The 21,329-nt window shown below is 34.5% G+C and overlaps 2 protein-coding genes across 4 annotated transcripts in view; one reads left to right on the plus strand and one right to left on the minus strand.

Annotated features, from left to right (window-relative positions):
• The window catches only part of LOC106335109 (serine/threonine-protein kinase ATM), a gene marked incomplete in the record, with an annotated part of 18,786 nt that extends 8,456 nt beyond the window's left edge, over positions 1 to 10,330 (minus strand). The window contains 28 exon segments of one of the 3 annotated variants that reach the window (XM_013773537.1): positions 142 to 205; positions 275 to 321; positions 421 to 577; positions 1,055 to 1,182; positions 1,587 to 1,712; positions 1,791 to 1,958; positions 2,071 to 2,142; positions 2,232 to 2,814; positions 3,144 to 3,328; positions 3,412 to 3,498; positions 3,596 to 3,748; positions 4,206 to 4,277; positions 4,408 to 4,456; positions 4,698 to 4,768; positions 4,843 to 4,884; positions 5,383 to 5,457; positions 5,992 to 6,073; positions 6,278 to 6,334; positions 6,922 to 7,020; positions 7,314 to 7,417; positions 7,743 to 7,821; positions 7,916 to 8,052; positions 8,161 to 8,317; positions 8,414 to 8,609; positions 8,720 to 8,881; positions 9,292 to 9,435; positions 9,521 to 9,629; positions 10,111 to 10,330. In XM_013773537.1, coding sequence (XP_013628991.1) covers positions 142 to 205; positions 275 to 321; positions 421 to 577; positions 1,055 to 1,182; positions 1,587 to 1,712; positions 1,791 to 1,958; positions 2,071 to 2,142; positions 2,232 to 2,814; positions 3,144 to 3,328; positions 3,412 to 3,498; positions 3,596 to 3,748; positions 4,206 to 4,277; positions 4,408 to 4,456; positions 4,698 to 4,768; positions 4,843 to 4,884; positions 5,383 to 5,457; positions 5,992 to 6,073; positions 6,278 to 6,334; positions 6,922 to 7,020; positions 7,314 to 7,417; positions 7,743 to 7,821; positions 7,916 to 8,052; positions 8,161 to 8,317; positions 8,414 to 8,609; positions 8,720 to 8,881; positions 9,292 to 9,435; positions 9,521 to 9,629; positions 10,111 to 10,179 — 3,474 coding nt within the window. 3 annotated transcript variants of the gene reach the window in all.
• A 9,800-nt stretch (positions 10,331 to 20,130) lies between these two features.
• LOC106333899 lies at positions 20,131 to 20,560 on the plus strand. The gene has a single exon (XM_013772286.1). It carries the CDS (start codon positions 20,223 to 20,225, stop codon positions 20,466 to 20,468), a length of 246 nt encoding a protein of 81 aa, XP_013627740.1. The 5' UTR covers positions 20,131 to 20,222; the 3' UTR covers positions 20,469 to 20,560.
• The last annotated feature ends 769 nt before the right edge of the window (positions 20,561 to 21,329 follow it).

Below are 21,329 nucleotides of genomic sequence, written 5' to 3' on the forward strand. Positions count from 1 at the left end.
GCCCAAGAGTTCTTCCAGGTACTGCACAAACCAAGTTTGAAAGAGATGAAATCATCAGGATAATATTTACAAAGCTAAATCAGCTGATAGCAAAAAAATGCAAAGCGAGAAGAGCATTGTCAAGTGCAGCAATGATCACACCTTGAACCTAGATGGGTAATGGAGTTGTGCTGATAGATTGTCAAGTGCAGCAATGATTAATTCCCTACTAGAAAAAAAACAGATAAGTAGAAGAAGGTTTCAAGTAAATAAAAAACATACAAGAGAGAAATACCTCTGACAAGGATCTATAGCTGAAACAGCGCACATCATAAAAACAGCCTGCGTTTTTTCCATTAAGGAATACGATGTTAATACTTCATATAAAGCTATTACTCAACACAATTCCGAGAACTCAAGAAAAAATGAGTAATATATTACTTGCAACTCTATGTTCTCACTGTGATATGCAAGGTGCATCAGAGTAATGATGACAGTCTCCATTTTTGGGCGAGGCTGAGGACCAGCAGCCAAAACATCTCTTGCAGTGACAAGATTTTCCTTTGAGGAGGTTACCAGTATAATACCAAAGCTAGAGCTGGAAAGGAAGTGGGGAAAAATAACAACTCATGAGGTACTTCAACCGGACAACATCTGTAACCGATGTTAAAACTAAACTATTAACAGCAAACGAGGTACTTCAATCTAAAAGAGTATAACAAAGATACCGCAGCAAGCTAATATTTAAAAGAATAAGAAGCTCTGTGAAACATCAGAACTTACAGAATGCTGAAATTCATAAGACTCGCAATCAATAAGGAAAAATGATACACAGAACTGTCGAAGGTTTTCAAGAAAGAAATATAAAATAACTTGAACAGGCATTGTGTTTATTAAAAAATGCTTTCTGCCACACAAAAAAAGAGAGAAAAAATCAGCCTCTTCCTCTTTTTCCTTTTTTGGTAAGCCACAAAAAGCTGTCATCTAACACTTTTGTCTTACTAGGAGAACACCGTACTAAAAAGCCATACGATAACAAATAGTTTTAAATAAAAAAACACCAACTTAAGCTTACCAAATATCTTGGAATAATGCCTCATGACCATCCCATGTCTGGAATAAAAGCCCAATTTGTCTTGCCAGGACAAACCGCACCCGATAATCAGAGTCATTTAGCATTAGCAAAAGTCGCTCAATCATTGTCTGTACAAATTATAACAGAAATTCCATGAACTAGACAGCAAGATACTAAGTTAAATATGAAATCCACAATGAACAGCGCAGAATATTTAACTGTAATCAGCTGATGTAAAATTCCAAAAAGACAAACAATTAGCACTAATGTTTGAACTACACATAATGAGCGCAAGAAATATTACAATATTTCATCTGCAAACAACAGGAACTATCTCATCTGAACAGAATGTACACGAAAATGTTATTCTTCAACTTCAATGGTATTTGATGTGTAAACTAAGTCACGAAACCTTAAGCCAGTTTGCTCTACGAAAACACTAAAAAGAGAAGCAAAACTAGCGTGACTATAAATACTGCGTATGCCAGGTTTTATGTCTAGTGAATTAGTGGGTTATATGAGAAGTAGGTACCTGACCAATCCGAGGATTAAGCAAGACAAAATTACATATGCAGCTGATAAGCCTCACACGCCCAAACCAGCCCAAGAGACCACATTCAGAAACTTTATTCACCATTGCGCCAAGTTGGACAAAGATCTGCACGGTACTTAGAGAATGAATCAAGCAGATCAAGGAAAGAACCAAATACTTAACTCAAACAAGAGGAGGGGCTACCTGACAACTCTCTCCTTTCAGAAGAGACAATTCCGAGTTTGGTTTGAGTCCAGAAGAATCCATCCCCGATAACAAATTTTGCAGTAAAACATGAAAGGCAGTGACTATATTGAGACAGTTACGCTTGTTCTTTACTTGTTTGTTGAGCATGTCATCCAAGAAAATAACCTTAAAGATAAAATCGTGAAACAAAAAACCATAAACACAAGAAAAGCGTGGAGATGTTAATATAAAATCTTCCAAATATCATAGCAATTTAAACAACAGGAGAATTCCATACCAAATCATAAACCTTCGGCATAGAAGTCAAGCATGAAAGCTGGCATAGATGATAGAGTATATTTTCCAAAACCTGCAAATGTAAGCAGTTGAACAATACGTTTCTGTAAGGTCACAACAAAAGCTTGAGAGACTGACATGTGATAAAAAAATTCGTAATACCTTAGGATCACATTCCTTCTCCATAATACTATATAAAACATCCCATGTAGGAAACTGAAGTACCGGAGAAAAACATGAGATAAGCGATATCATGCCCAACTTCCAGTTCCCCGTAGAAACAGGCCCACCGGCAACAGCTTTTCCACCCGCAGTTATAAGATCTATCTCTTTAGTGTCTACATCTAGATCCAAATCCATATCCACAATCCTGCCAACTTCTGGGGGATCAAGTGCTAACGATTTCGAAGTAACAGTGTCAGATTGAGTATTCCATGAGTGCTCAGTATATTCTCCGTAAACTTTAGCAAACGACCGTAAAAGGTCCTCTAAGGAGTGAAATACAGTATCATAACTAGTGGCAAGAAGATTTTGGTCTCTTCTGTTGCTGAAGACAGGAGAACTAGTAAGAGACCTCAACGAAACTATTATAGAACTTTTCTCATTAAAATCTGAGCCAAACCCCAAGGGTCCAAGCCTTTGAAAATCATAGAGGCTCTTTAAAACTGCTTCAACAGCGTAGTCCAGGCTTTCTAACAAATACTGGCATGCTTTTAAGAAGATCGAAGTGCTTCCCTTACCCTTCCTGAGAAATGAAAACGAAAATTCAAGTGACTGAAAGAAAAGTCACACAAAGATATGCATTAAGCTAGTTCATCGCAGGCGCAGCAACATTCAGAACCACCGGTTAGAAAAGTCAAACTACACGGTCTTGCTTCAGAAAAACTACATGCATAGAACACGGTGACACTACTAACAGAACAAAGCCGCATCTACAAGTGGGTGTTCACCATCTCTCAAGATTAACTATGACACTTTTGTCATAACAATTTTGATACAGAAAAACTGACAAGAAACAATAACAATATCAGTCATTCACTCACAAGTTACCACGAATAGTATGAGTTGACTAACCTCGTCGTATAAGAACCATGCATAAAATGACACAGCAGAGAACATCCCATAAATATGTCAGAAAGTGGTCCTTTCTCACTGTCCTCTGGGATAATGCTAAGAAAATAAATTTCCATGTCATTAAGCAATGGATCTCTTAGTACTAGAGGTAGTTGTACTCCATCAGGAACTCGGTAACTAGAGATCTGAAAACAAAAAGATACACAAATAATGTCAGTGAAGAAATGAGGTTCAGGAAAGAGAGAAACAAAATCGAAGGATCCTCCACCTTGATAGAATTCGAGTAAACTCTTGTTAGAACCTCTACAGAGCATTCAAACAGTCCAAATTTTCTTTCTTGTTCAGCATCATCCATCTGGAAAAGAAACAACAACAGTGAATTCCAGTTTTAGACTTGCAAACTTTTCTGAGATGAGAACTATTCAGAGCTTCAAAACAAACATAATATGCACCTTCACATCATTCACCACTTCACAGGCATCCCAACTAGGTGGTGTTGGGAGATGTTCCTTAGGTAATGGAAGTGTCGTTGTGAAACCAGCACATAGGGCTAAAGCAGCTGCTGGTAGAAGGCGAATCATTCGCTCATTCAGTGCCAATGGACCCTAAAAATATATAAGCCATAAGCATGATCTCCAATATGATCGTGTGGTACAATGAGGAACACACAATTAGAGACTTATAAATGCACAACGCGGTACTTGACTGAGTGAACATGTTTAGATTTCTAATTCTCTTAGATATTCAGTTTCACAAATAAGGTAGAAATAGAATGCAGCTCTTACCAACTAGTTGCCAGGAAATAACAAATAGAGCACATAATTTTCGCTGCCTGAACCTAGAATTAAGTGCTTAACTTTAAAATTATGCTACGATCAATCTTTTGGGGTAAACATAATTCCAGACGAATGGTTTGGCTTGGTCATATCGTAGATAATGCCTCCACCACAGAGAGTACGAGGAATCACAAATAATCAGAGTATCAGACCAACAATATGATTATTCATGAGATCCCTATTGCAAAAATATTTGTGCTTTTCTGGAAAAAGGAATTGAAACTACCTTCAAGCTAAGGGGGCCACAAACTGCTCTAAGGAGATTGCGTCGTAGATGTAGATCATCTTGCAGGTTTCCCTGCATAAATGAGAGGACAGAGCCATGATGATATAATACTTTTTGAAGACTTGAAAGTCTATTTAGCAATCAAGGAACAAAGAAGGTAGATACTAAGACCATACAGTTCATGTGAGAACCAGTTAATTACCTGGCAACCCATACGTGAAAAGTAACATGCAATGAAGTACAAGGCCGGCCTGAGTAAAAGTAATAATTATTTAGTTAACAGTAGAGCAATTCAACAACTATCAATTCCAACCCAACACACATTAATCTTATAAAAGGAAATATTATAAGATCTTTAAATGGAACAAGATGTATCCAAGCTCATTGCTCATTTCCTTATTTTCCACAGGAAAAGTGGGACTCTAGCCTAGTAGCAGCTCAAGGATTAGCTATCCATCATGGACTATGAAGATTTGAGGATAAAAGGCTTACTCAGAGGGTATGTGTCTGAATAATTGGTGATCCCACACTTCTTGAGGTAGAATCCCCACGTTTATGTGGTTCTAAACGAAGGGAAAATAAAATTAAGAGTAAATAGCTGAATAAAATTTCTGTTAGAATTTTATTACAAACTTACATTTGAAATAATTGATCCAAGGAGCACCAAGACAGCATCAACCTGCATTAAGATAATGATAGTTGAACATCCGATTGCAGAACAGAGTAGCATCAGCCACACGTACGTACATTTATAGATACAAATCAGCTAAGCAAAGCGAGTAACTGAGAACTTTTTAGCTCAAACAGCTAACCAAACAACCTATACAGTTTTAGTATAAACCAAGAAAACCAATTTACCTTGATCCCTATCAAAGAGGGCTCTGTCCTTTTTACATGTATATTTAAGTATCAACATGTGACCAATTACCAAAACTATTATGTAAGAGCATAATTTAAACACGTTTGATCGACACAAATCCTCGAAGAGATTAATTATTTCACTGTCTGAAGAGAGATTAAGAGGTTAAGATTAAATTTTAGTTTTCCTGTAACCTATATACAAGCTCAAGCTTCACTTGCTACCTTGTTTTTCGAGTTTCTTCCTAAACTAGCAACCGTTTTAAGAGAATATATTGTGGGAAACAAGAAAGAATATAAGTAGATATATGCAACATACAATTACGGTCATGCTGCTGAATGTTGCTAGTCCGTGGATCAAAGAACTCCAGATTAATTGCCAACCACGATCTAGCTGCAATCAAATGTGTTTTAATGAGATAAAAAGTTAACTACAAAGAAAACTAGATTCAAAATATATATTTTAAAAAGAAATCACTTAATCCAATACAAATCTGAAAATGAATAGGCAAGAAAACCGTTTCAGCGACCATAAAACCAAAAGTCCTAATGATTTCAAGAACCCAAGCAGCCAAAGTAGGATACCAAAAGCCTAATAATGACCAGCTGAATTCTATCAAAAAATAGTCAGATGATTCATAAAACACAAGTTGAGTAGAGCTGAACGTGACATCAAAACAAAAATCTTATATGCGAACAGGCCATTAATGTTCGGTACATGTTACACCGAAAAAGTTTGCCAAGATGCAATATATTTCCTTAACTTCGCCACAGTAAGATCAAGGGATTCAAGTATTATCATATTTTAGTAACAATACCAGAATCAACTCTAAACCTCAGTAATCCATATTTCTGGTGGACGATCTAACCTATCATATGTGTATCAGACTCACACACACACACAAACAAAGGCAGGAAAGGTAAGTACCTCACTTGAGGATGCAGTTGACTTTGATGTGTCGATAGTTGCAGTTGGAAGTAACAAACCAGAAGATAGCTCTTGCAAACTCCTTCAGAAAGAAATAAATTTTCACAAAATACTCACTGAGATATAGGATCAAAGAATTTTAAACTAGAAAAGTTAAGGCCAACGAAGATCCTAAGTGTATCATATCATTTCACATATTTTTCTATTAAACACCTCGACAGCAGTGAATAGAATATATGAAGGAACTTGCTGCAGATTCAGAATAGTAAACACCTGAACTCCATACCTCAAAGTCCATAATAGACCATCATAAGAACGTCTCATACTAGCATCCTCCACAAGTCTGTCATGTACAAGATTAAGTAAATCAAAGCAGTCCACTGTTAAAGATACTAGTAGTATTAACATTGAACTATTTATAAGTAGCAGCATCTGCAATTTTAAGCAATTACAGTGCAATGGGAATACGGTTGTTCGATCAAGTTAGTTATCAGGTATTTTAATAGAAATAAGCTAGTAGTAATAAAACCGTTGATTGCCAAAGGTACCACCATCAAAAGAGAATACAAAGTGCCAAGTAACGTTGAATAATATTCTTGTTTCAGAAGTTGGTTATATGAGAAACTAATTTAGAATCAAATCTAATGAATCAGTACGCTCCTGATTTGCAGTCATAGAATTGTGTTTACTTGGTTAAGACACGTCATTCACCACGTACTATTTAGTATGATAAACATCTTTTGTATGGTCTTCTCAACTGATTCTTCCGTTTAAATGTAGTAATCAGTGAAGCATGTTAAAGGATAAAGTGGCAACGGATATTCTAAAAGAGTATTGCACCAGAAAGTATTAACAAACAACTCTTAGTTACTGCTTTCACAGAGGCAAACAAAGGTCCACGTAATAACTAAGTACAACTTCCCAAGTTACCTTTGAAAGTTTGTACAGATGGCTTCAAACCAGTAAATAAGGAGATCCTTGTTGATGCGAGTACAATGAGTCCGAATTAGACAACCAAAAGCAGCACACCTGGACAAAGCTTATGTATTTTAGTCCACAAATTCGCAATAAATAGTTTCTATGTAAAGCAGGGAGCAAGAAAATCAAAATAATGCCAGTTTAGCATCTAGAGTGACAAACAATAGAGTTGTCCTTCTTAATAAGAGACGTGCTATCCCACTTAAACTTGTTCTCCAGCATTACAAATTGAACTGAAGTTACATGTCGATAAAAAACAAATGGTGTACGCTCATCAAAGGCATTCTAAGATATGGCTACACATATATCGATATCCTCTACTAATAGTCTAGTTAGAAACATACCACAGCCATTTTCCTTCAGTAAGTGCCTCCACAAGACGCAATGTAATATGTTGCCTTCGAGCTCGTTTCTCTGACAGTGATGATCTAGTAGTATTGACAACTGCCTGCCAAATTTCAGAATATCAGCACTATTTCTCTCCCACATTCCCTCCAGACACACAAGGACACAATATTCAAGTATACACAAAGGGGTGACCAAGCACGCATTTATGTGATGGGATTCAATTGGCTGTACTCGAGAAGGATAAAACGATTCTCGAAGTATACAAAATCAAACTTCAGTGCCGAACAAAAATACTTCAGAAAATCATAATGCAAATCAAATTTAAAAAGTGCTGAAGGTAGATGAAGCAAAATCCAGAAACTGTCGAAATCAAAGAAAATGTTGGTTGAACTTGTATACAAAGTAAAGTGAATATAAACAGGTACCCGGTAGAGCACATGTGCAGCCAACTCAACCAAGCTATTCTGATAGCTGCTCAATGTCCCATCCTTGGTTGAATCACCCCTATATATTTTAAAATTAGAAATTTCATAACTTCACGAGATGTGTTGAAGTTAAACAAGTCATTCTTCGAAGAGAAGACAGATAAAAGATATACCATGATGCAGAACTTGATGAACTACCAAGATCCAGTTCACTAGTAACCACGTTCAAAAGTTGTTCCACCAGAGAACTAGATTCACTAGATCCTCTTGTCAAATTTAGCTGTAGCCTTCCATAAAAAGCAAGTATCTCCTGAAAGGTATAACAAGAAAACAAAAAAAACTGACTTAGACCGAAGCCGTAGAAGAAACAAAATCACGTGTTTAACATAGGGCTACCACAAAAAAAAAAAAAAAAAACCTTAAGGTTCTTATCATGGGTTGTTAACCAGCAACGGAACACAAACTGTTGGACCGCATTATGAATTTCCAATGACAAGGAGCCTATATTAGGACCATCCTTCAGCAAGAACGAATTTACACATTCAATAAGCTTGCGTGAGAGCTTTTCTTCATCTCTGAAAAGGTTATAGTAAATTAGTATAACTTTTAATATTGTTTGCAAAGGAGAGTACAAATACGAGTAAGACGTTGTGTAACAAATAAAATCTAACCTTGCAGAAGAGAAGATGTGAATGAGACCATTCACAATTTCTTTTCGAATGTCATCAGAAAAATCTCCTGGGGGGTTCTCTAAAAGTGACTGAAGCGTAAGAATACAACGAAACGCCTCCTCCTTCTGGCTATGTTGACCACTGTTTTTCTCCCAAAACCCTGCTTCCGCCCTTTCTATGTATAACATCACCAAATCTTGCAGAAACATTATGTTAAAAAGATATCCAACACCATCATACCACCATACACACTATATCCATGAAAAGACTAGACAATTAGAATATTTAGACTTTTAGAGAACTCACTGGAATATGTACGCTTCCTCATTTGGAAACGGTATTCCTTAATTTCCAAAAGATGGCGGAGTATGATCCCATACTCTGAATGAAAGCTAGGTGTATTGCTCAAAATATCATGTACATGTGTAAAGATGGTTTTGGCCATAGATAGCAAAGGAGAGAGTACACCTGAGACATTAGAACAGATTAGTTACATAAGCACCGAACAAGATGAAATCTTGATAATCTACCATCAAAGAGTAAGCATAAAGATACATTTATATGAGAAAATAACTGACATGCAGAAAACAAATGCGCATGCGGGGTATTAATAAAATGAACACCTAACGGATTTCAGTTCCACAAAACCATATTACATCAATGTTCACGTTCTCCCGGCTTATTCTAAGATAGTCTAATATAAAGAAACATGGAGCAATTTTCCGGTTCCAGTAACAACAGGAAACACTCAAATTCAGATAGCAAATAGTTTTGACCAAGAGGCTTGATAACAGCGTCTTTGGAAGCACAAACTAATTAAAGGAAGCATATTACTCTATTTCGGACTAACAAAAAAAAAACATTACTATATTCCTCACCAGGAAACTTGGTTTCTTCCGCTCTCTGAATAACAACCCGAAGCGCCTTGGCAAAAGTTGGTTTGGGTATCCGTCTCTTACTACCTGACACCTCCATTGATACACATTGAAGGAGATTTTTAACCAAAAAGGGCCACGTTTCAGCTGCAACAACAAGAAAGGAGCGGGATTAACTTCAAATATTGATTTAATCAATAATAGTATCTCACCTTTTTCAATGGCTACCTACCATTTGGAATCTGGTCCAACTTAAGCTTGGCTGTGTTATGCGAAAGAAAGCTACAGAAGTTAATTGACATATCTCCTTCGAGCCACGTGTTCAATAACTTGACTCCATCCTGAAATATGTAAGAGAAACTTGAGGTTGAAACATAATATAGGACCCTACCTAGTTATAAAACATCACTCATGGATAGATAAACGATACATAAACTTTCTAGTTTTCTAGTCACTGCTGCTCCATATTCGTGGCTTAAAAACAGCAGAAAGTAAACAAAATACCATTAGCAAGCGTTAAATAAGCAGTCAATATGATACGAAACCTAATTTCAACTGCAATATAAATTGTCTTTTCACAGATGCAACAGGCGAAGACAACACAACCCTACTCGAGACTATTATAGAAACCGAGATGTATTGCAGATTAAGGGTGCTATTGTTTCACAATCGTCATTGCATTTCATTCAAACCCAGACGTATTGATATTAAGCACAAAGAAAACACCACGCACACAGAGATTCCAAACAAGAAAACTAATCGTCTATGCCGTTTTCGGCCTGAAACCCAGGCGATTAAGAGATGGTAAAGCGAAGAGTTTACTTCACGAGTCTTGGCTTTATCCGACGAGAGCTTCCAGACGACCTCATGGACATCCCTCGAAGTAATCATCGTGCAATCGAATTGGGAATTTCCCGAGAACGAAACGACGATCTTCGTGAAAACCCCAAATGATGAAATTGATTTTGAATTTCCGGGGAAAGAAAGAGGTTCAGGGTTTATTAACACTACAGGACTGCGAATGACTCTCACCACCGTCTATGCATTTTGCACACAGAAGCCCCTTTTTGTCCCTTTTACCGATTTGCCCCAGTATAACCGTTAGATTATGCAATTGACTAACCATTCAATTTAATAATTATTACGTGATAGCCCATGTACTTTAATAACGTACATAACTCCCCTCCCCCCCACCCAATTGAACCGTTAGAGTTCCCAACTGAACCAAATTATGACTGGGAGTCTGGGACACCGGATTTCATCCACTGACCATCATTTGTCGCAGTCGAACAATTAGATTACCTGGTTTAGTACTTATTATTAAATTCAACCAGTTAATATTCCGATTTTAGTGGTTTAAAACTCACTTTTATACCAGGTTGACAAACCAGATTGTTTGTTCTCAAAAGTATTTAAAGACCGATATTTTCGGAATACTGATCTATTGGATCCTCACAGATCTTATTCACCGTTGGAGAAGTATCTGATCAGCTAGATCTCTGGTTAATAAAGGGCTAATCAAAAGAGTGGGAACGGGATAGACCATCTCCGTATGGAATGATCCATGGATTCTTGCTCCTCCTCCGAGATCAGCAAATCAAGAAACACTATCCCAATTTTTAAATCCTTCTTTGAAGGTGGATCATCTCATCGATCCGTTGACGAAATCTTGGAATGTGGACTTGCTTAATGTATACATACATCCGGAGGATGTCAAAATTATTAGAGGTTTGGCTATAAGCCGGAATGATAGGCAAGATTCTTATGGAGTTCCCCTCCACAAGACGCAATGTAATATGTTGCCTTCGAGCTCGTTTCTCTGACAGTGATGATCGGAGTTCCCCTTCAGTTGTGTTCTATGTTGATTCCACCCCACCGGCTTGGCTTTCCGAGTCGGTAGGACATTTATCTTAGTTTAGTTATTATTGTTGTCAAAAAAAATGACTTTTATAAAATTAAAATTCTGAAATCATCTATATTATTAAAACTGAATTATCTTTTGGAATTGTTTAGAAACATTGATAGCAGTATAAAAATATATATATTAATTGTTTTTTTCATATTTCACTTAGTTTAACAATTTTATTAATTATATTACATTAACAATACATCACATCACTAATTATATTATCATAATAATATTAGTGCACAGTTTTTTATGAATTGAATGTTAAATTTAATTCAAAAAAGAAAAAACTTTGTTACAACAATGTGTGTCCCTTTAAAACTTTAAAATATTTCAAATTTCAATCTAAACTTCAATCTACCAACTCTTCTTAGTCTTCAATCTTTCAGTCTTCAATCTTTTCCTTGCCAAACCAAAACTGCAAGCCTTGTATCCTTCCTCTGGATTATAGAAAACATGTTCCTCACTGTTTTATCTATTAACTTTGCAAGGAGAGCAGGTGGTGAGACCGCTTCTCCATTCATTCTTCTATTTCTCTCCCTCCAAATGTTGTGTACTGTTGCTTGTACCACATATCTAGTTGTAAAGAGAAAGAGCTTGTCTTGATTCTCATCTGTAATAATCCTCCTTATACCAGACCAGCTCGTTGTATACTTCTCCTTTAGGACTCTTCTTGCCATAACTTCCCAAATTTGTTTAGAGAAAGGACATTCAAAATATAATTGGCCAATAGACTCCATCGGTTCCTGATAGGAGATACGAGAAGTGTCGATGCTTATATTCCACTGCGCCATTCGACTACCAGTAGAGAGTTTATCTCTCATTGCAACCCAAAGTAAGAAGGAGTACTTAGGCGTTGCATGTTTGAACCAAAGCCTTGTGCCAATCGTATAGCTGATGTTTTTCTCGAATTACACGCCAAGTATCACTTGTCCAAAATTTCTCTTTGTATTTTTCATTACCATTCTTCCAAAGAGAAACATCTTCGTCCTCCGGTTTCATCTTCTCTTTAACCCTCTCAATCTCCAATTCAAATCTGTTCAGAACAAGGTGCCGATGGTTCTTCTTCCTGTGATGCCTACAATCTTCAACTCTTGCATTATCATTTATTCCCATCTTTATATACCTTCCTTCCTCCGGGTTTTTATTTATTAGTTTTTAACATTAACTTTGTGTCTATTATAAAATCAAAAATATAAAATAACTGGGTTTTGTATATGGTTAAACGTTCGGTTTAATTTTTTTTACTAAAACTTTTTTTTAATTTTAGTTTCAATCGGTGAAAAATTACATAGTCAAAAACATAATTCAAAGAGATGTTTTGTAAATAAAATAATAACTTAAATTAAAATAATAAAAATGTATTACATTTATTGTCACTTAATTTTTCACTTAGTATAATTATTTTACTCAATAAAAACTATTTCTATTTCACTTAATTTAGCCAAACACTTAGAAAGAGACATTTTTATTAGTTTATAAAATCAGTTAGGCATGAACATTGGTTATCCATTTAGGTACAGATTGTTCCTTTCAGCTATCGTTTTTTTTTGTTTTGAAATTAGGCTCCGGTTGAATATTATGTGTGGGTTTTGAGTTGCGTCTTTCAAGATCTGGATGAGTTATGTTATGATGTATAGGAACCTAAAAATATCTAAATAACAAATGTATCTTAAACGGATTTGGATAATTATACCAAAAATAACTATATTACCTAATTCGGTCTAGGTCTTTTGAATACAATTAATTATATTACCACATCTAAAATATATAACACTAATTATGAAAAATAAATATCAATGTATAAAAATGTAAAAACCAATACCCGCTCGGATGCGCGGATCAGTCTCTAGTAATTCTTTATAAGCACAATATACCTTTACCACAAATGAACAGTTAAAATTCCCCAATTTAGCATTTATGCCCAAATCGAAGACCTTTGTTCTCTGATTTTAGTGGCTAGATTAATATTTTACAAAATGATTCTTTCCCCACTATTTTTCTAGTAAAATCTTGATTGTGAGAGATAGAGCGTCATGTATATCCATGCAGGCCCGATCCATGGCATAGGCAAAGTAACCACTCGCTTAAGGTCCAAAACCTTTTGAGGGTTTTTAGCTTAACAAAAAGGGCACAAAGGTTTTTTAAAAGTTTTTTAGCTTAAAAAAAGACCCAAGATTTTTAATTTGAATGGGGTCTTTAATAAGATTAGGCCGTCGTCCATGTATCTATGTGATTAAGATACAATGTTTTTTAGTGTTCATTTTGTTTTATGTGAATACACTATCATGTTGTTTCCTTAAGAGACACATGTTTAAATACACTCAACATGTAAAGAGGCAAGAGACGCACCAATATTTTTTTTTAATGAATATAAATTAAATAAGTCAAAACATGTGCTACATCTAATGCTTTTATTAAACAATGTAAGCACATGACAGTCTTCATGTTGAAGTAGAAAGTGAAATTCTTGTTCCAAATCAAGTCACCAATCCTTTGTCTAAATACTTTTTGCCTTTCCCTTGGACTGATAACAATCTGAAACGGACTGTTTTGTCCACAGACTAAGTCAATGTCTTCTCATCTAATGGTTGCTCACGTGTGCGTTGCGGTGTCTTCACAAACTATGAACCAAAGTTTGGCATGTATATCGGATGAGGAAACTCTCCGTAGGTGGGTGCCGAGACTGGATATGATCTCAGTTATTTCATTCCATGATGTAGTAAAATCCCCTCCTAAGATTCTCTATACAAGAGTTTTCCAGATCTTTGTTGAGTAGTTGCAGCTGAAGAAGAGGTGGGGATAATTTTCTTAAACTACTTGAAGCAACACACAAGTCGTATTTCTTGTAGCATTCCACTGCTACATTCTGTCACACGTTGGCAACTGTTCCATAGCAATATCCAAAAGAGAAAGCATTATTTTGGTGTCGGCTGAGAGAACCAAACCCCAACACTCAAAGAGCAATCTTGCTGAGCATGACGCACCTTCAGACAAATTTATTTGTTGAGAAGTTGTTTTTGAATTTATCCTAAGCTTGCTTCCATAGAATAATGTCATCTTCTTGACTTTCCCACTCTCAGCTCAATCTCATCCTCCACTTCATTAAGTATACTTAGTCTATGTCAATTTTTCTATGACGAGTTAGAACATCTGAGACCTAAGCATTATCTGCACCCAACACCTCCTTTAGACGTTTTGAATGCGACCATGAATCATACCAAAAAGTGGTAAACTTTCCATTCTTAATTTCCATTATCATGAACTGCATTGCAAGCCCTCTGCATTTTAGGAACTTCTTCCACATCCAGGAACCTGAAGTAGTATTTCTTTTAATTGACCATAAAGAGCCTTTTTATTCAAGTAACTATGAATCTATCTCACTCATAGTGAAGACCGCAGAGAGAACAATCTCCATATCAGTTTGATGCAATAAACAATATTGATTTCCTTAAGAGGTAGTATGCTTGAACCTCCCTCATTCTTTGTCAAACAAATATCCTTCCAACTGACCTTTGCCTTGCTCATTTTTAGCTCATGACATGACAAAAAGAAAACAGAACAAAATGGTTTTTTATCTCTTTCAGATAGCTACATGGAAGCTTGAAAGCAGCTAACAAGAAATTGGCAAGACTCGTGATTACAGAGGTTATAAGCTGCAGGCGGCCATCATGAGACAAAAACCTACATGTCCATGATCTCATTTGTTTCTTTATTTTCTCCACCAGTGGCATGTAATCATTTACTGTCATTATTATGGTAAGTAAAGGAAGTCATAAATAGCGTACTGGAAGCTGACCTAAAGCAAAAGGAAATCAGGACATGATGTCCATTTCTTGAGTTTGTGAAATTCCAGCAAGATACAAGGTTGATTTCTCAAGGCTGATCTTTTATCTTGATGTCGCAGCGAAGTCTTTAAATATTTTCAGAACATCTTCAATAGATCTTTTTGTTTCATCCATGAAAACCAAATGCGTCAACAAGATATTTTGACATCGTTGATGGTAACTTATTTCCCTTATTTATGTTGCCTTATCAATCATATGGCATAGGTAATTCATACAAATGACAAATAGGTAATGCAATAATGCACATCACTGCCTCAGCCTTCGTTTACTTTGAAAAAACCTGGTCAACTCCCTATAAACTTGCACTGAGAAAGATGGTATGCAAACACATAGTTTAATCAAATGAATGAATTCCTCAAGCATATTCAGGACTCTCAGTGTGTTGAGGAGGAAATGCCAGTGTACTGAATCGAAAGCTTTTGCAATATCTATTTTCATTGCACATCTAGGTGAGACATCTTCCATGTGATAATCATTAACAATCTCATTCGCTAGCAATAGATTCTCCACAAACAACTTATCCTTCACGAAAGATGATTGTTTATAGGATATACATCGAGGTAGCGTACCATTTAGTCTGTTGGGAGTAATCTTGGAATCACCTTATAACGTACATTACAGCAAGAAATTGATTTGTAATATGTTATCTCCATTGCATTGTCCTTCTTTGGTATCAGCGCTAGTAGTGCCGTATTCAAACCCTTAGGCAGGAAGCCCTTACTAAAAAAGAGTGCACCGCTGTCGTGAAATCTTTCTCAATAACACTCCAAGCACCCTTGAATAATTCAGAAGTAAAGCCACCAGGTCCGTTGATTTGTTATTCGACATATGGAATATCACATCTTTAATTTCTTCATCAGTTATTGGTTTTATAAGTTGAGTTTTCTCCTCATTAGAACATCTGCAGCTAAGAGTATGTTGCATCTTTTCAATAGTTTTACTCCGTAAATCTTGTGGCACATATGATAGGAAATCAGTGAAAAATATCTCTCCTTCTTAATCTTTTTTTTTTAGAAGTAACAACAAGACAAGATGGACATCCTATTTCGCGAATTGCATTTTGTGTCTCCCTCATCTTAGTTGCATTGTGGAAAACTTTGTTATTACAATCCTCCAATTGTAACCAATGTAGTTTCGAGCGTTGTTTCAATATATTCTCCTCAGTATCTGAAACTCGCTGCCAATGTTCAGTTGCAATCAAATTTTCCTGGATGTTCTCTTAAGTATGGGCATTAAGTAATATTTTCTGCTTTTCATATAGGTCATGGTAAACTTCTTTTACCTTCTTGGTTATATCTCATAACTTCTCTTTACTCAAAGATCTGATCAATGGTTTAGAGGTATTGATAGATTTTAAGAAACGAAAGAGTGCAGATGTAGACTGAAATAGTGGTTGAGTATCTTTCCAGAACTCTTCCATTAATCTAAGAAACTTCGGCATTCCTGATACTACATTCGTGAAATTGAAAGGATTGCGCTTACCAACTGCTTCAACTTCCAAAATCTGCCTCTAAGATGGTCTGAACATCCACCTGCTTCAAATATACCATATGCATGTGTACGTTGATGTAACCAAGTTTCATTAACCATAAACATATCCAACATTGTACAAATCAGTCCTTCATCACTTGCTTATTACACCATGTGAATTTTTGTCCCTGAGAACCCATACATGTAAGGTTACAATGTTGTATTACATTTTCAAAATCTTGTATACCCGTGGTGATTATGCATGAGTTTGGTAACTCGAATGTTCCTTACTATCAAGGATCTCATCAAAATTTTCCATAGATGTAAGGTTACAATGTTTGTTACATTTTCAAAATCTTGTATACGACCTACATCTTTTTTCCCTTCATCATCTTTTACTTTATGGATCTCCCCATCTTCTTTTCTCTTCACTATATCTTTTTATGTGGTAATCTCATTGCTTCCCTCCAATTTTTCACTTTTTTCCATATTTCAATTTGATTAATTTTTACATTTTTTTCATTTTTTCATTTTTTTCATAGAATCTTCTGGATGACTTGACTATTTATAAGATTCTCTGATTCAAAATTAATATCAGCCTCCTCTTGAGTGACTAAATCCCCATTCTCTTTAGCATTATTGAGAGCTGGAAAATTTGAAGGAGTAATGATCCTCATTTGTCCATGTTCAAGTGTTTTTTGGGGGCTTCTACTTAATTTACCTAGTGACACATGAGACCATCCCTCAACTACTTGTCCCTCCTCAATCTTATTTTCTTTCTCATTCAAGTGTGGTGAACTGGTTGGAGTTGAACTCATAATCTCCACTGGTTCTAAAATCTTACTGCATCTTCCTCAACAATCATACCCATTTGTAATGTTTCACCAGTTACATGCTTAGTTACATACATTGTCTCCAAAACTTTTTTGACTCATTTGGCTTTTTCATCTTTTTATTCATTACACATGACTTTCAACATAACCACATTAACCGCATGTGTGATATCGCAAAGAGTGCCAAAGGTAGATGAATTCAATGAAGGATGACTTACTATTCTTAGAAAAAAAATGATCTTCTTTTGTAGCTCCTTTGATAAGTCAGCATTGACAAAGATCTTTGATGTCTTAAAATTTGCACAAGAAACTGTTTCAGAATGTAGTCTCACCGGGAAACCCATGTCGTTTGTCATGAAGCTCATTCCTTCCCAAGAGAACATGTTCATTGGGACATTTTCAGGCGAACCCAAAGTGGAATAAACTTTACTTTTGGCTTCTCTTTTAAATCATCAGGTGTCCACTTAGTAACCATCAAAGGTATGTTTCCGATATTCCACATTCCCCTCTTAGGATTTGAGCTCTCATCGATGGATTTGAAACTCGAAACTTCATTTTTGTGGCATACGCCTTATGAACTTCTATCGATTGTGATTTGCCCTTTTGAGACTACCATATTTTGTTCATTATGGCGTAACTCGAGCAATATGAAGTGATGTGTCAAGAAACTTTCCAATTAAAAAATCTTCCCAAAAGGGTTTTGCGTTGTTAATCACTTCATCTGGAATCTTCAGTCTTTTTCCTTCCAATTTGCAATATTGAAATCATATTTTTTCAGTACTTTATTGTCATGAGTCACGTCTACCCATGATGAACCTTTCACTATACATAGTTGGGTAGTTACAATTATTTACACATTTTTAAATTTAAATTAAAAGGCAATGGCACTGGGGAAAATACACTAATATCAAAATCAAGGGAACCTCTAAAAAAAGTTTCATGATTTAACAGTATATACATGTATAAATCAGTATACTTACTGTTAATTAATTTTGAACAAAAAACCACCGAACAATAATTTATTTTTTGAGATTTGTGGATTCTAAATTGGATCCAAATGAGTTTTTTGACAGTTTATTCTAGAGTTCTAGTGATAAAGATCACATATATTGACTCCAACCAATATGGGCTGATGTATTGTATGAGGCCCACTAACCTTATACAACTCAATTTTTTTTTTCTTTTTTAACTATACAAGTTAATCCAGTTAGGATCTCAATGGCATCATACAGATAAACGGGAACAAATAGAGTAAAAGAGAGAGAAAATATAAAAAAAAAGTGAAAACTGAAATAAATGAGAGTGAATTGAATACATTTATTTATTTATATTATTTTCTCCAAGTTAAAATTCAAATAAGAAGGTGGAAAATTTTACTCCCATACCATAAAAGTACGAAAAAAAAGCTGAAGTAAAACAGAGTAACGAAAGAAGGTGGAAAATTTTACTCCCATACCATAAAAGTACGAAAAAAAAAGCTGAAGTAAAACAGAGTAACGATTTTTTTCTCTTTTAATCTCATTGGTAAAAAAATAGAATAAATGAGGGTATAATACTTTTACTCTATTAATTTTACTTTAAAAGTCCTATAGTTCTATACCATCACACCCTAAATCTACCCCACCTAACTCTATATAAATAAAAAAAGCATGACTTTGTTATATAATCAAAACTAGATTTTGATCTACACACCCGCGCGGTTGTATTTTTTAAAAAATATGATGTTATTTGTTTTTTATATCACTATTTAGGGTTGAACAAAAAACTCGATTTCGAAGAATCGAACCGATCCCAATCCGAATAAGTAGTACCAAATCAGAACTGAAATTGATTAAATATCCGAATTATTCAAAATTTTGGTATTTGAAGAACTGAAACCTAATCCGATCCGAACTGAAGTATTTTGGGTATCCAAAATAGATTTATATACTTATATATATATTAATTATTTTTAGATTTAATATATATAAAAACATCTATAATATATATGATACTTTTAAGTTCGTTTAAATACTTGAAAATGTATACAAATAATCAAACGTAAATATCTAAAATGGTTAAAATATACTCAAAACTCCAAAAATACTTCAATAATTATTAATTCTCTATCCAAATATTTAAACCAAACCAACTTAAATTGGTTATCCAAATCCGAACCGAATCCTCAAAGATCTGAACCGAACACGAAATCCCAAACAGACCCGAAAACGAACCTGAATGCCCACCCCTAATCACTATTATATATTTTATATGTGTCATCATAGGTTACAAACATATGTGTTATCATATAATTAAACGTATTTTATACGTACCATCAAATAAATTTTCTTATAATTAATAATATTTTATATGTACAATCATATAAATAATCACATATATTATATTTTTAAATTTCAATGTGAAATATAAAAACCATAATTTAAGTTGGTGTTTGAAATTGTGTTTTTGTATTGTATTTTTTCTTATATATATTGAAAACATTTTTATAATGGTTATTGGAAAATATGTTAGTAAAAATCAAATTTTGAATATATGTATATTTTTGAATGAATTTTTGATATAAATCAATTTTAAATTAGTATTTTGTTTTACATATGTATATCAAGTAACATAAACTTTTTTTTTTTAATATAATGTAATGAATTTTCAATTTTTTTAATAGCATAAGCCATTAAGCCTATTATTTTTTTCTAACTTATTGTGATATCCATGTTTCCAAACAACACTATTTTTTCTTAAATATTATTTATGTTGCCAAACAAAAGTTTAAAATACTTCTAAGATAAATTTCATTAATTAAATATATACATTTTCTCATTTAATCAAATCTCTCTCCACGAAAAGTAAATCAAATCTTTCTCTCTCATCTCATACAATATGGAGAAAGATTCTTGGGCAGATCTGTGGGACAACAATCAGTCGACGGCGAAAACAACCGACGACGGTAAAAGCGGCAGCGGTGGAGGTGGTGGGTCGGGTAAATACAAAGAGAAGATGGAGGCTGGACTGGGGAAAACGAAAGCGGCGGCGAGTTCGGGGTTTAAGAAAGTGAAGACGGGAACGTCGTTGGGTCTTAGCTGGGTCAAAGACAAGTATACCAAAACCACCTCCAAGAAGAATTGATTTCTTTTGCGTTTCGATTTCGCATTAAATAATAATGGGGTTTTGTATAATCGAACAGATATGATAATATCGAATATTATTTGTTTTGGATTCTTCTTGTGATCTTTTGGACAGATTAGGTTTGTTTGATCATGTGAAGAAGATTCAAAAGTATATTTCAAAATCTTTTTTTCTTTAATTTTATTATAAAGTTAGAAAACTAAAAGATATTCTACGATTGGTGTGCCAGATTCGTTTGCTTCCTTAAAGTTTTAGTTTTATTTATTAATACAAAAATCATACTTCCTCCACTTTTGTCATTAGATGACGTGATAAAATTATACACACAAATTTAAAATATTAATTTCTGTATATATTTTAAATATTAATTATTTATATATAAATATAAGGGCAATTTTCTCAAATAAATCTTTCTAAGTTTTTGTCACAAAAATAGATCCAAAAACTAAAATAACCAAAATATTATTTTTTATTTTGAAAATTTTAGATTTATTTTAATTTTAAAAATTTGAAACTCTAAACCCTAAACCCCACCCCTCAACTCTAAACCCTAAATTCTAAATCCTATATCCTAACCTTAAACCTTAAGCCTTAAACTTCATCCATTAACTCTAAATCCTAATGTCTAGATTAACTAACTTTAGGAGTATAAGTGTATATTTACTTCTTTTGATAAAACATTTAAGTCTATTCTGTTTATTTTAATTTTTAAGGTCTATATTTGTGACAAAAACATTTTTAGGTCTATCATAGGAAATTTTTCTAAATATAATTTAGTTAATAATAAAATAGTATTATATAACACATAAATAAATTTACACTAAGAAACTTAAAACACTTTAAATTAAGAGAAAACATGTA

This window comes from Brassica oleracea, chromosome C3 (genome assembly GCF_000695525.1).
Source record: "Brassica oleracea var. oleracea cultivar TO1000 chromosome C3, BOL, whole genome shotgun sequence".
NCBI lineage: Eukaryota > Viridiplantae > Streptophyta > Magnoliopsida > Brassicales > Brassicaceae > Brassica > Brassica oleracea.

Coding starts and splice junctions, on each gene's coding strand:
- LOC106333899 (XM_013772286.1), top strand. CDS start 20,223: ATGGAGAAAGATTCTTGGGCAGATCTGTGGGACAACAATCAGTCGACG.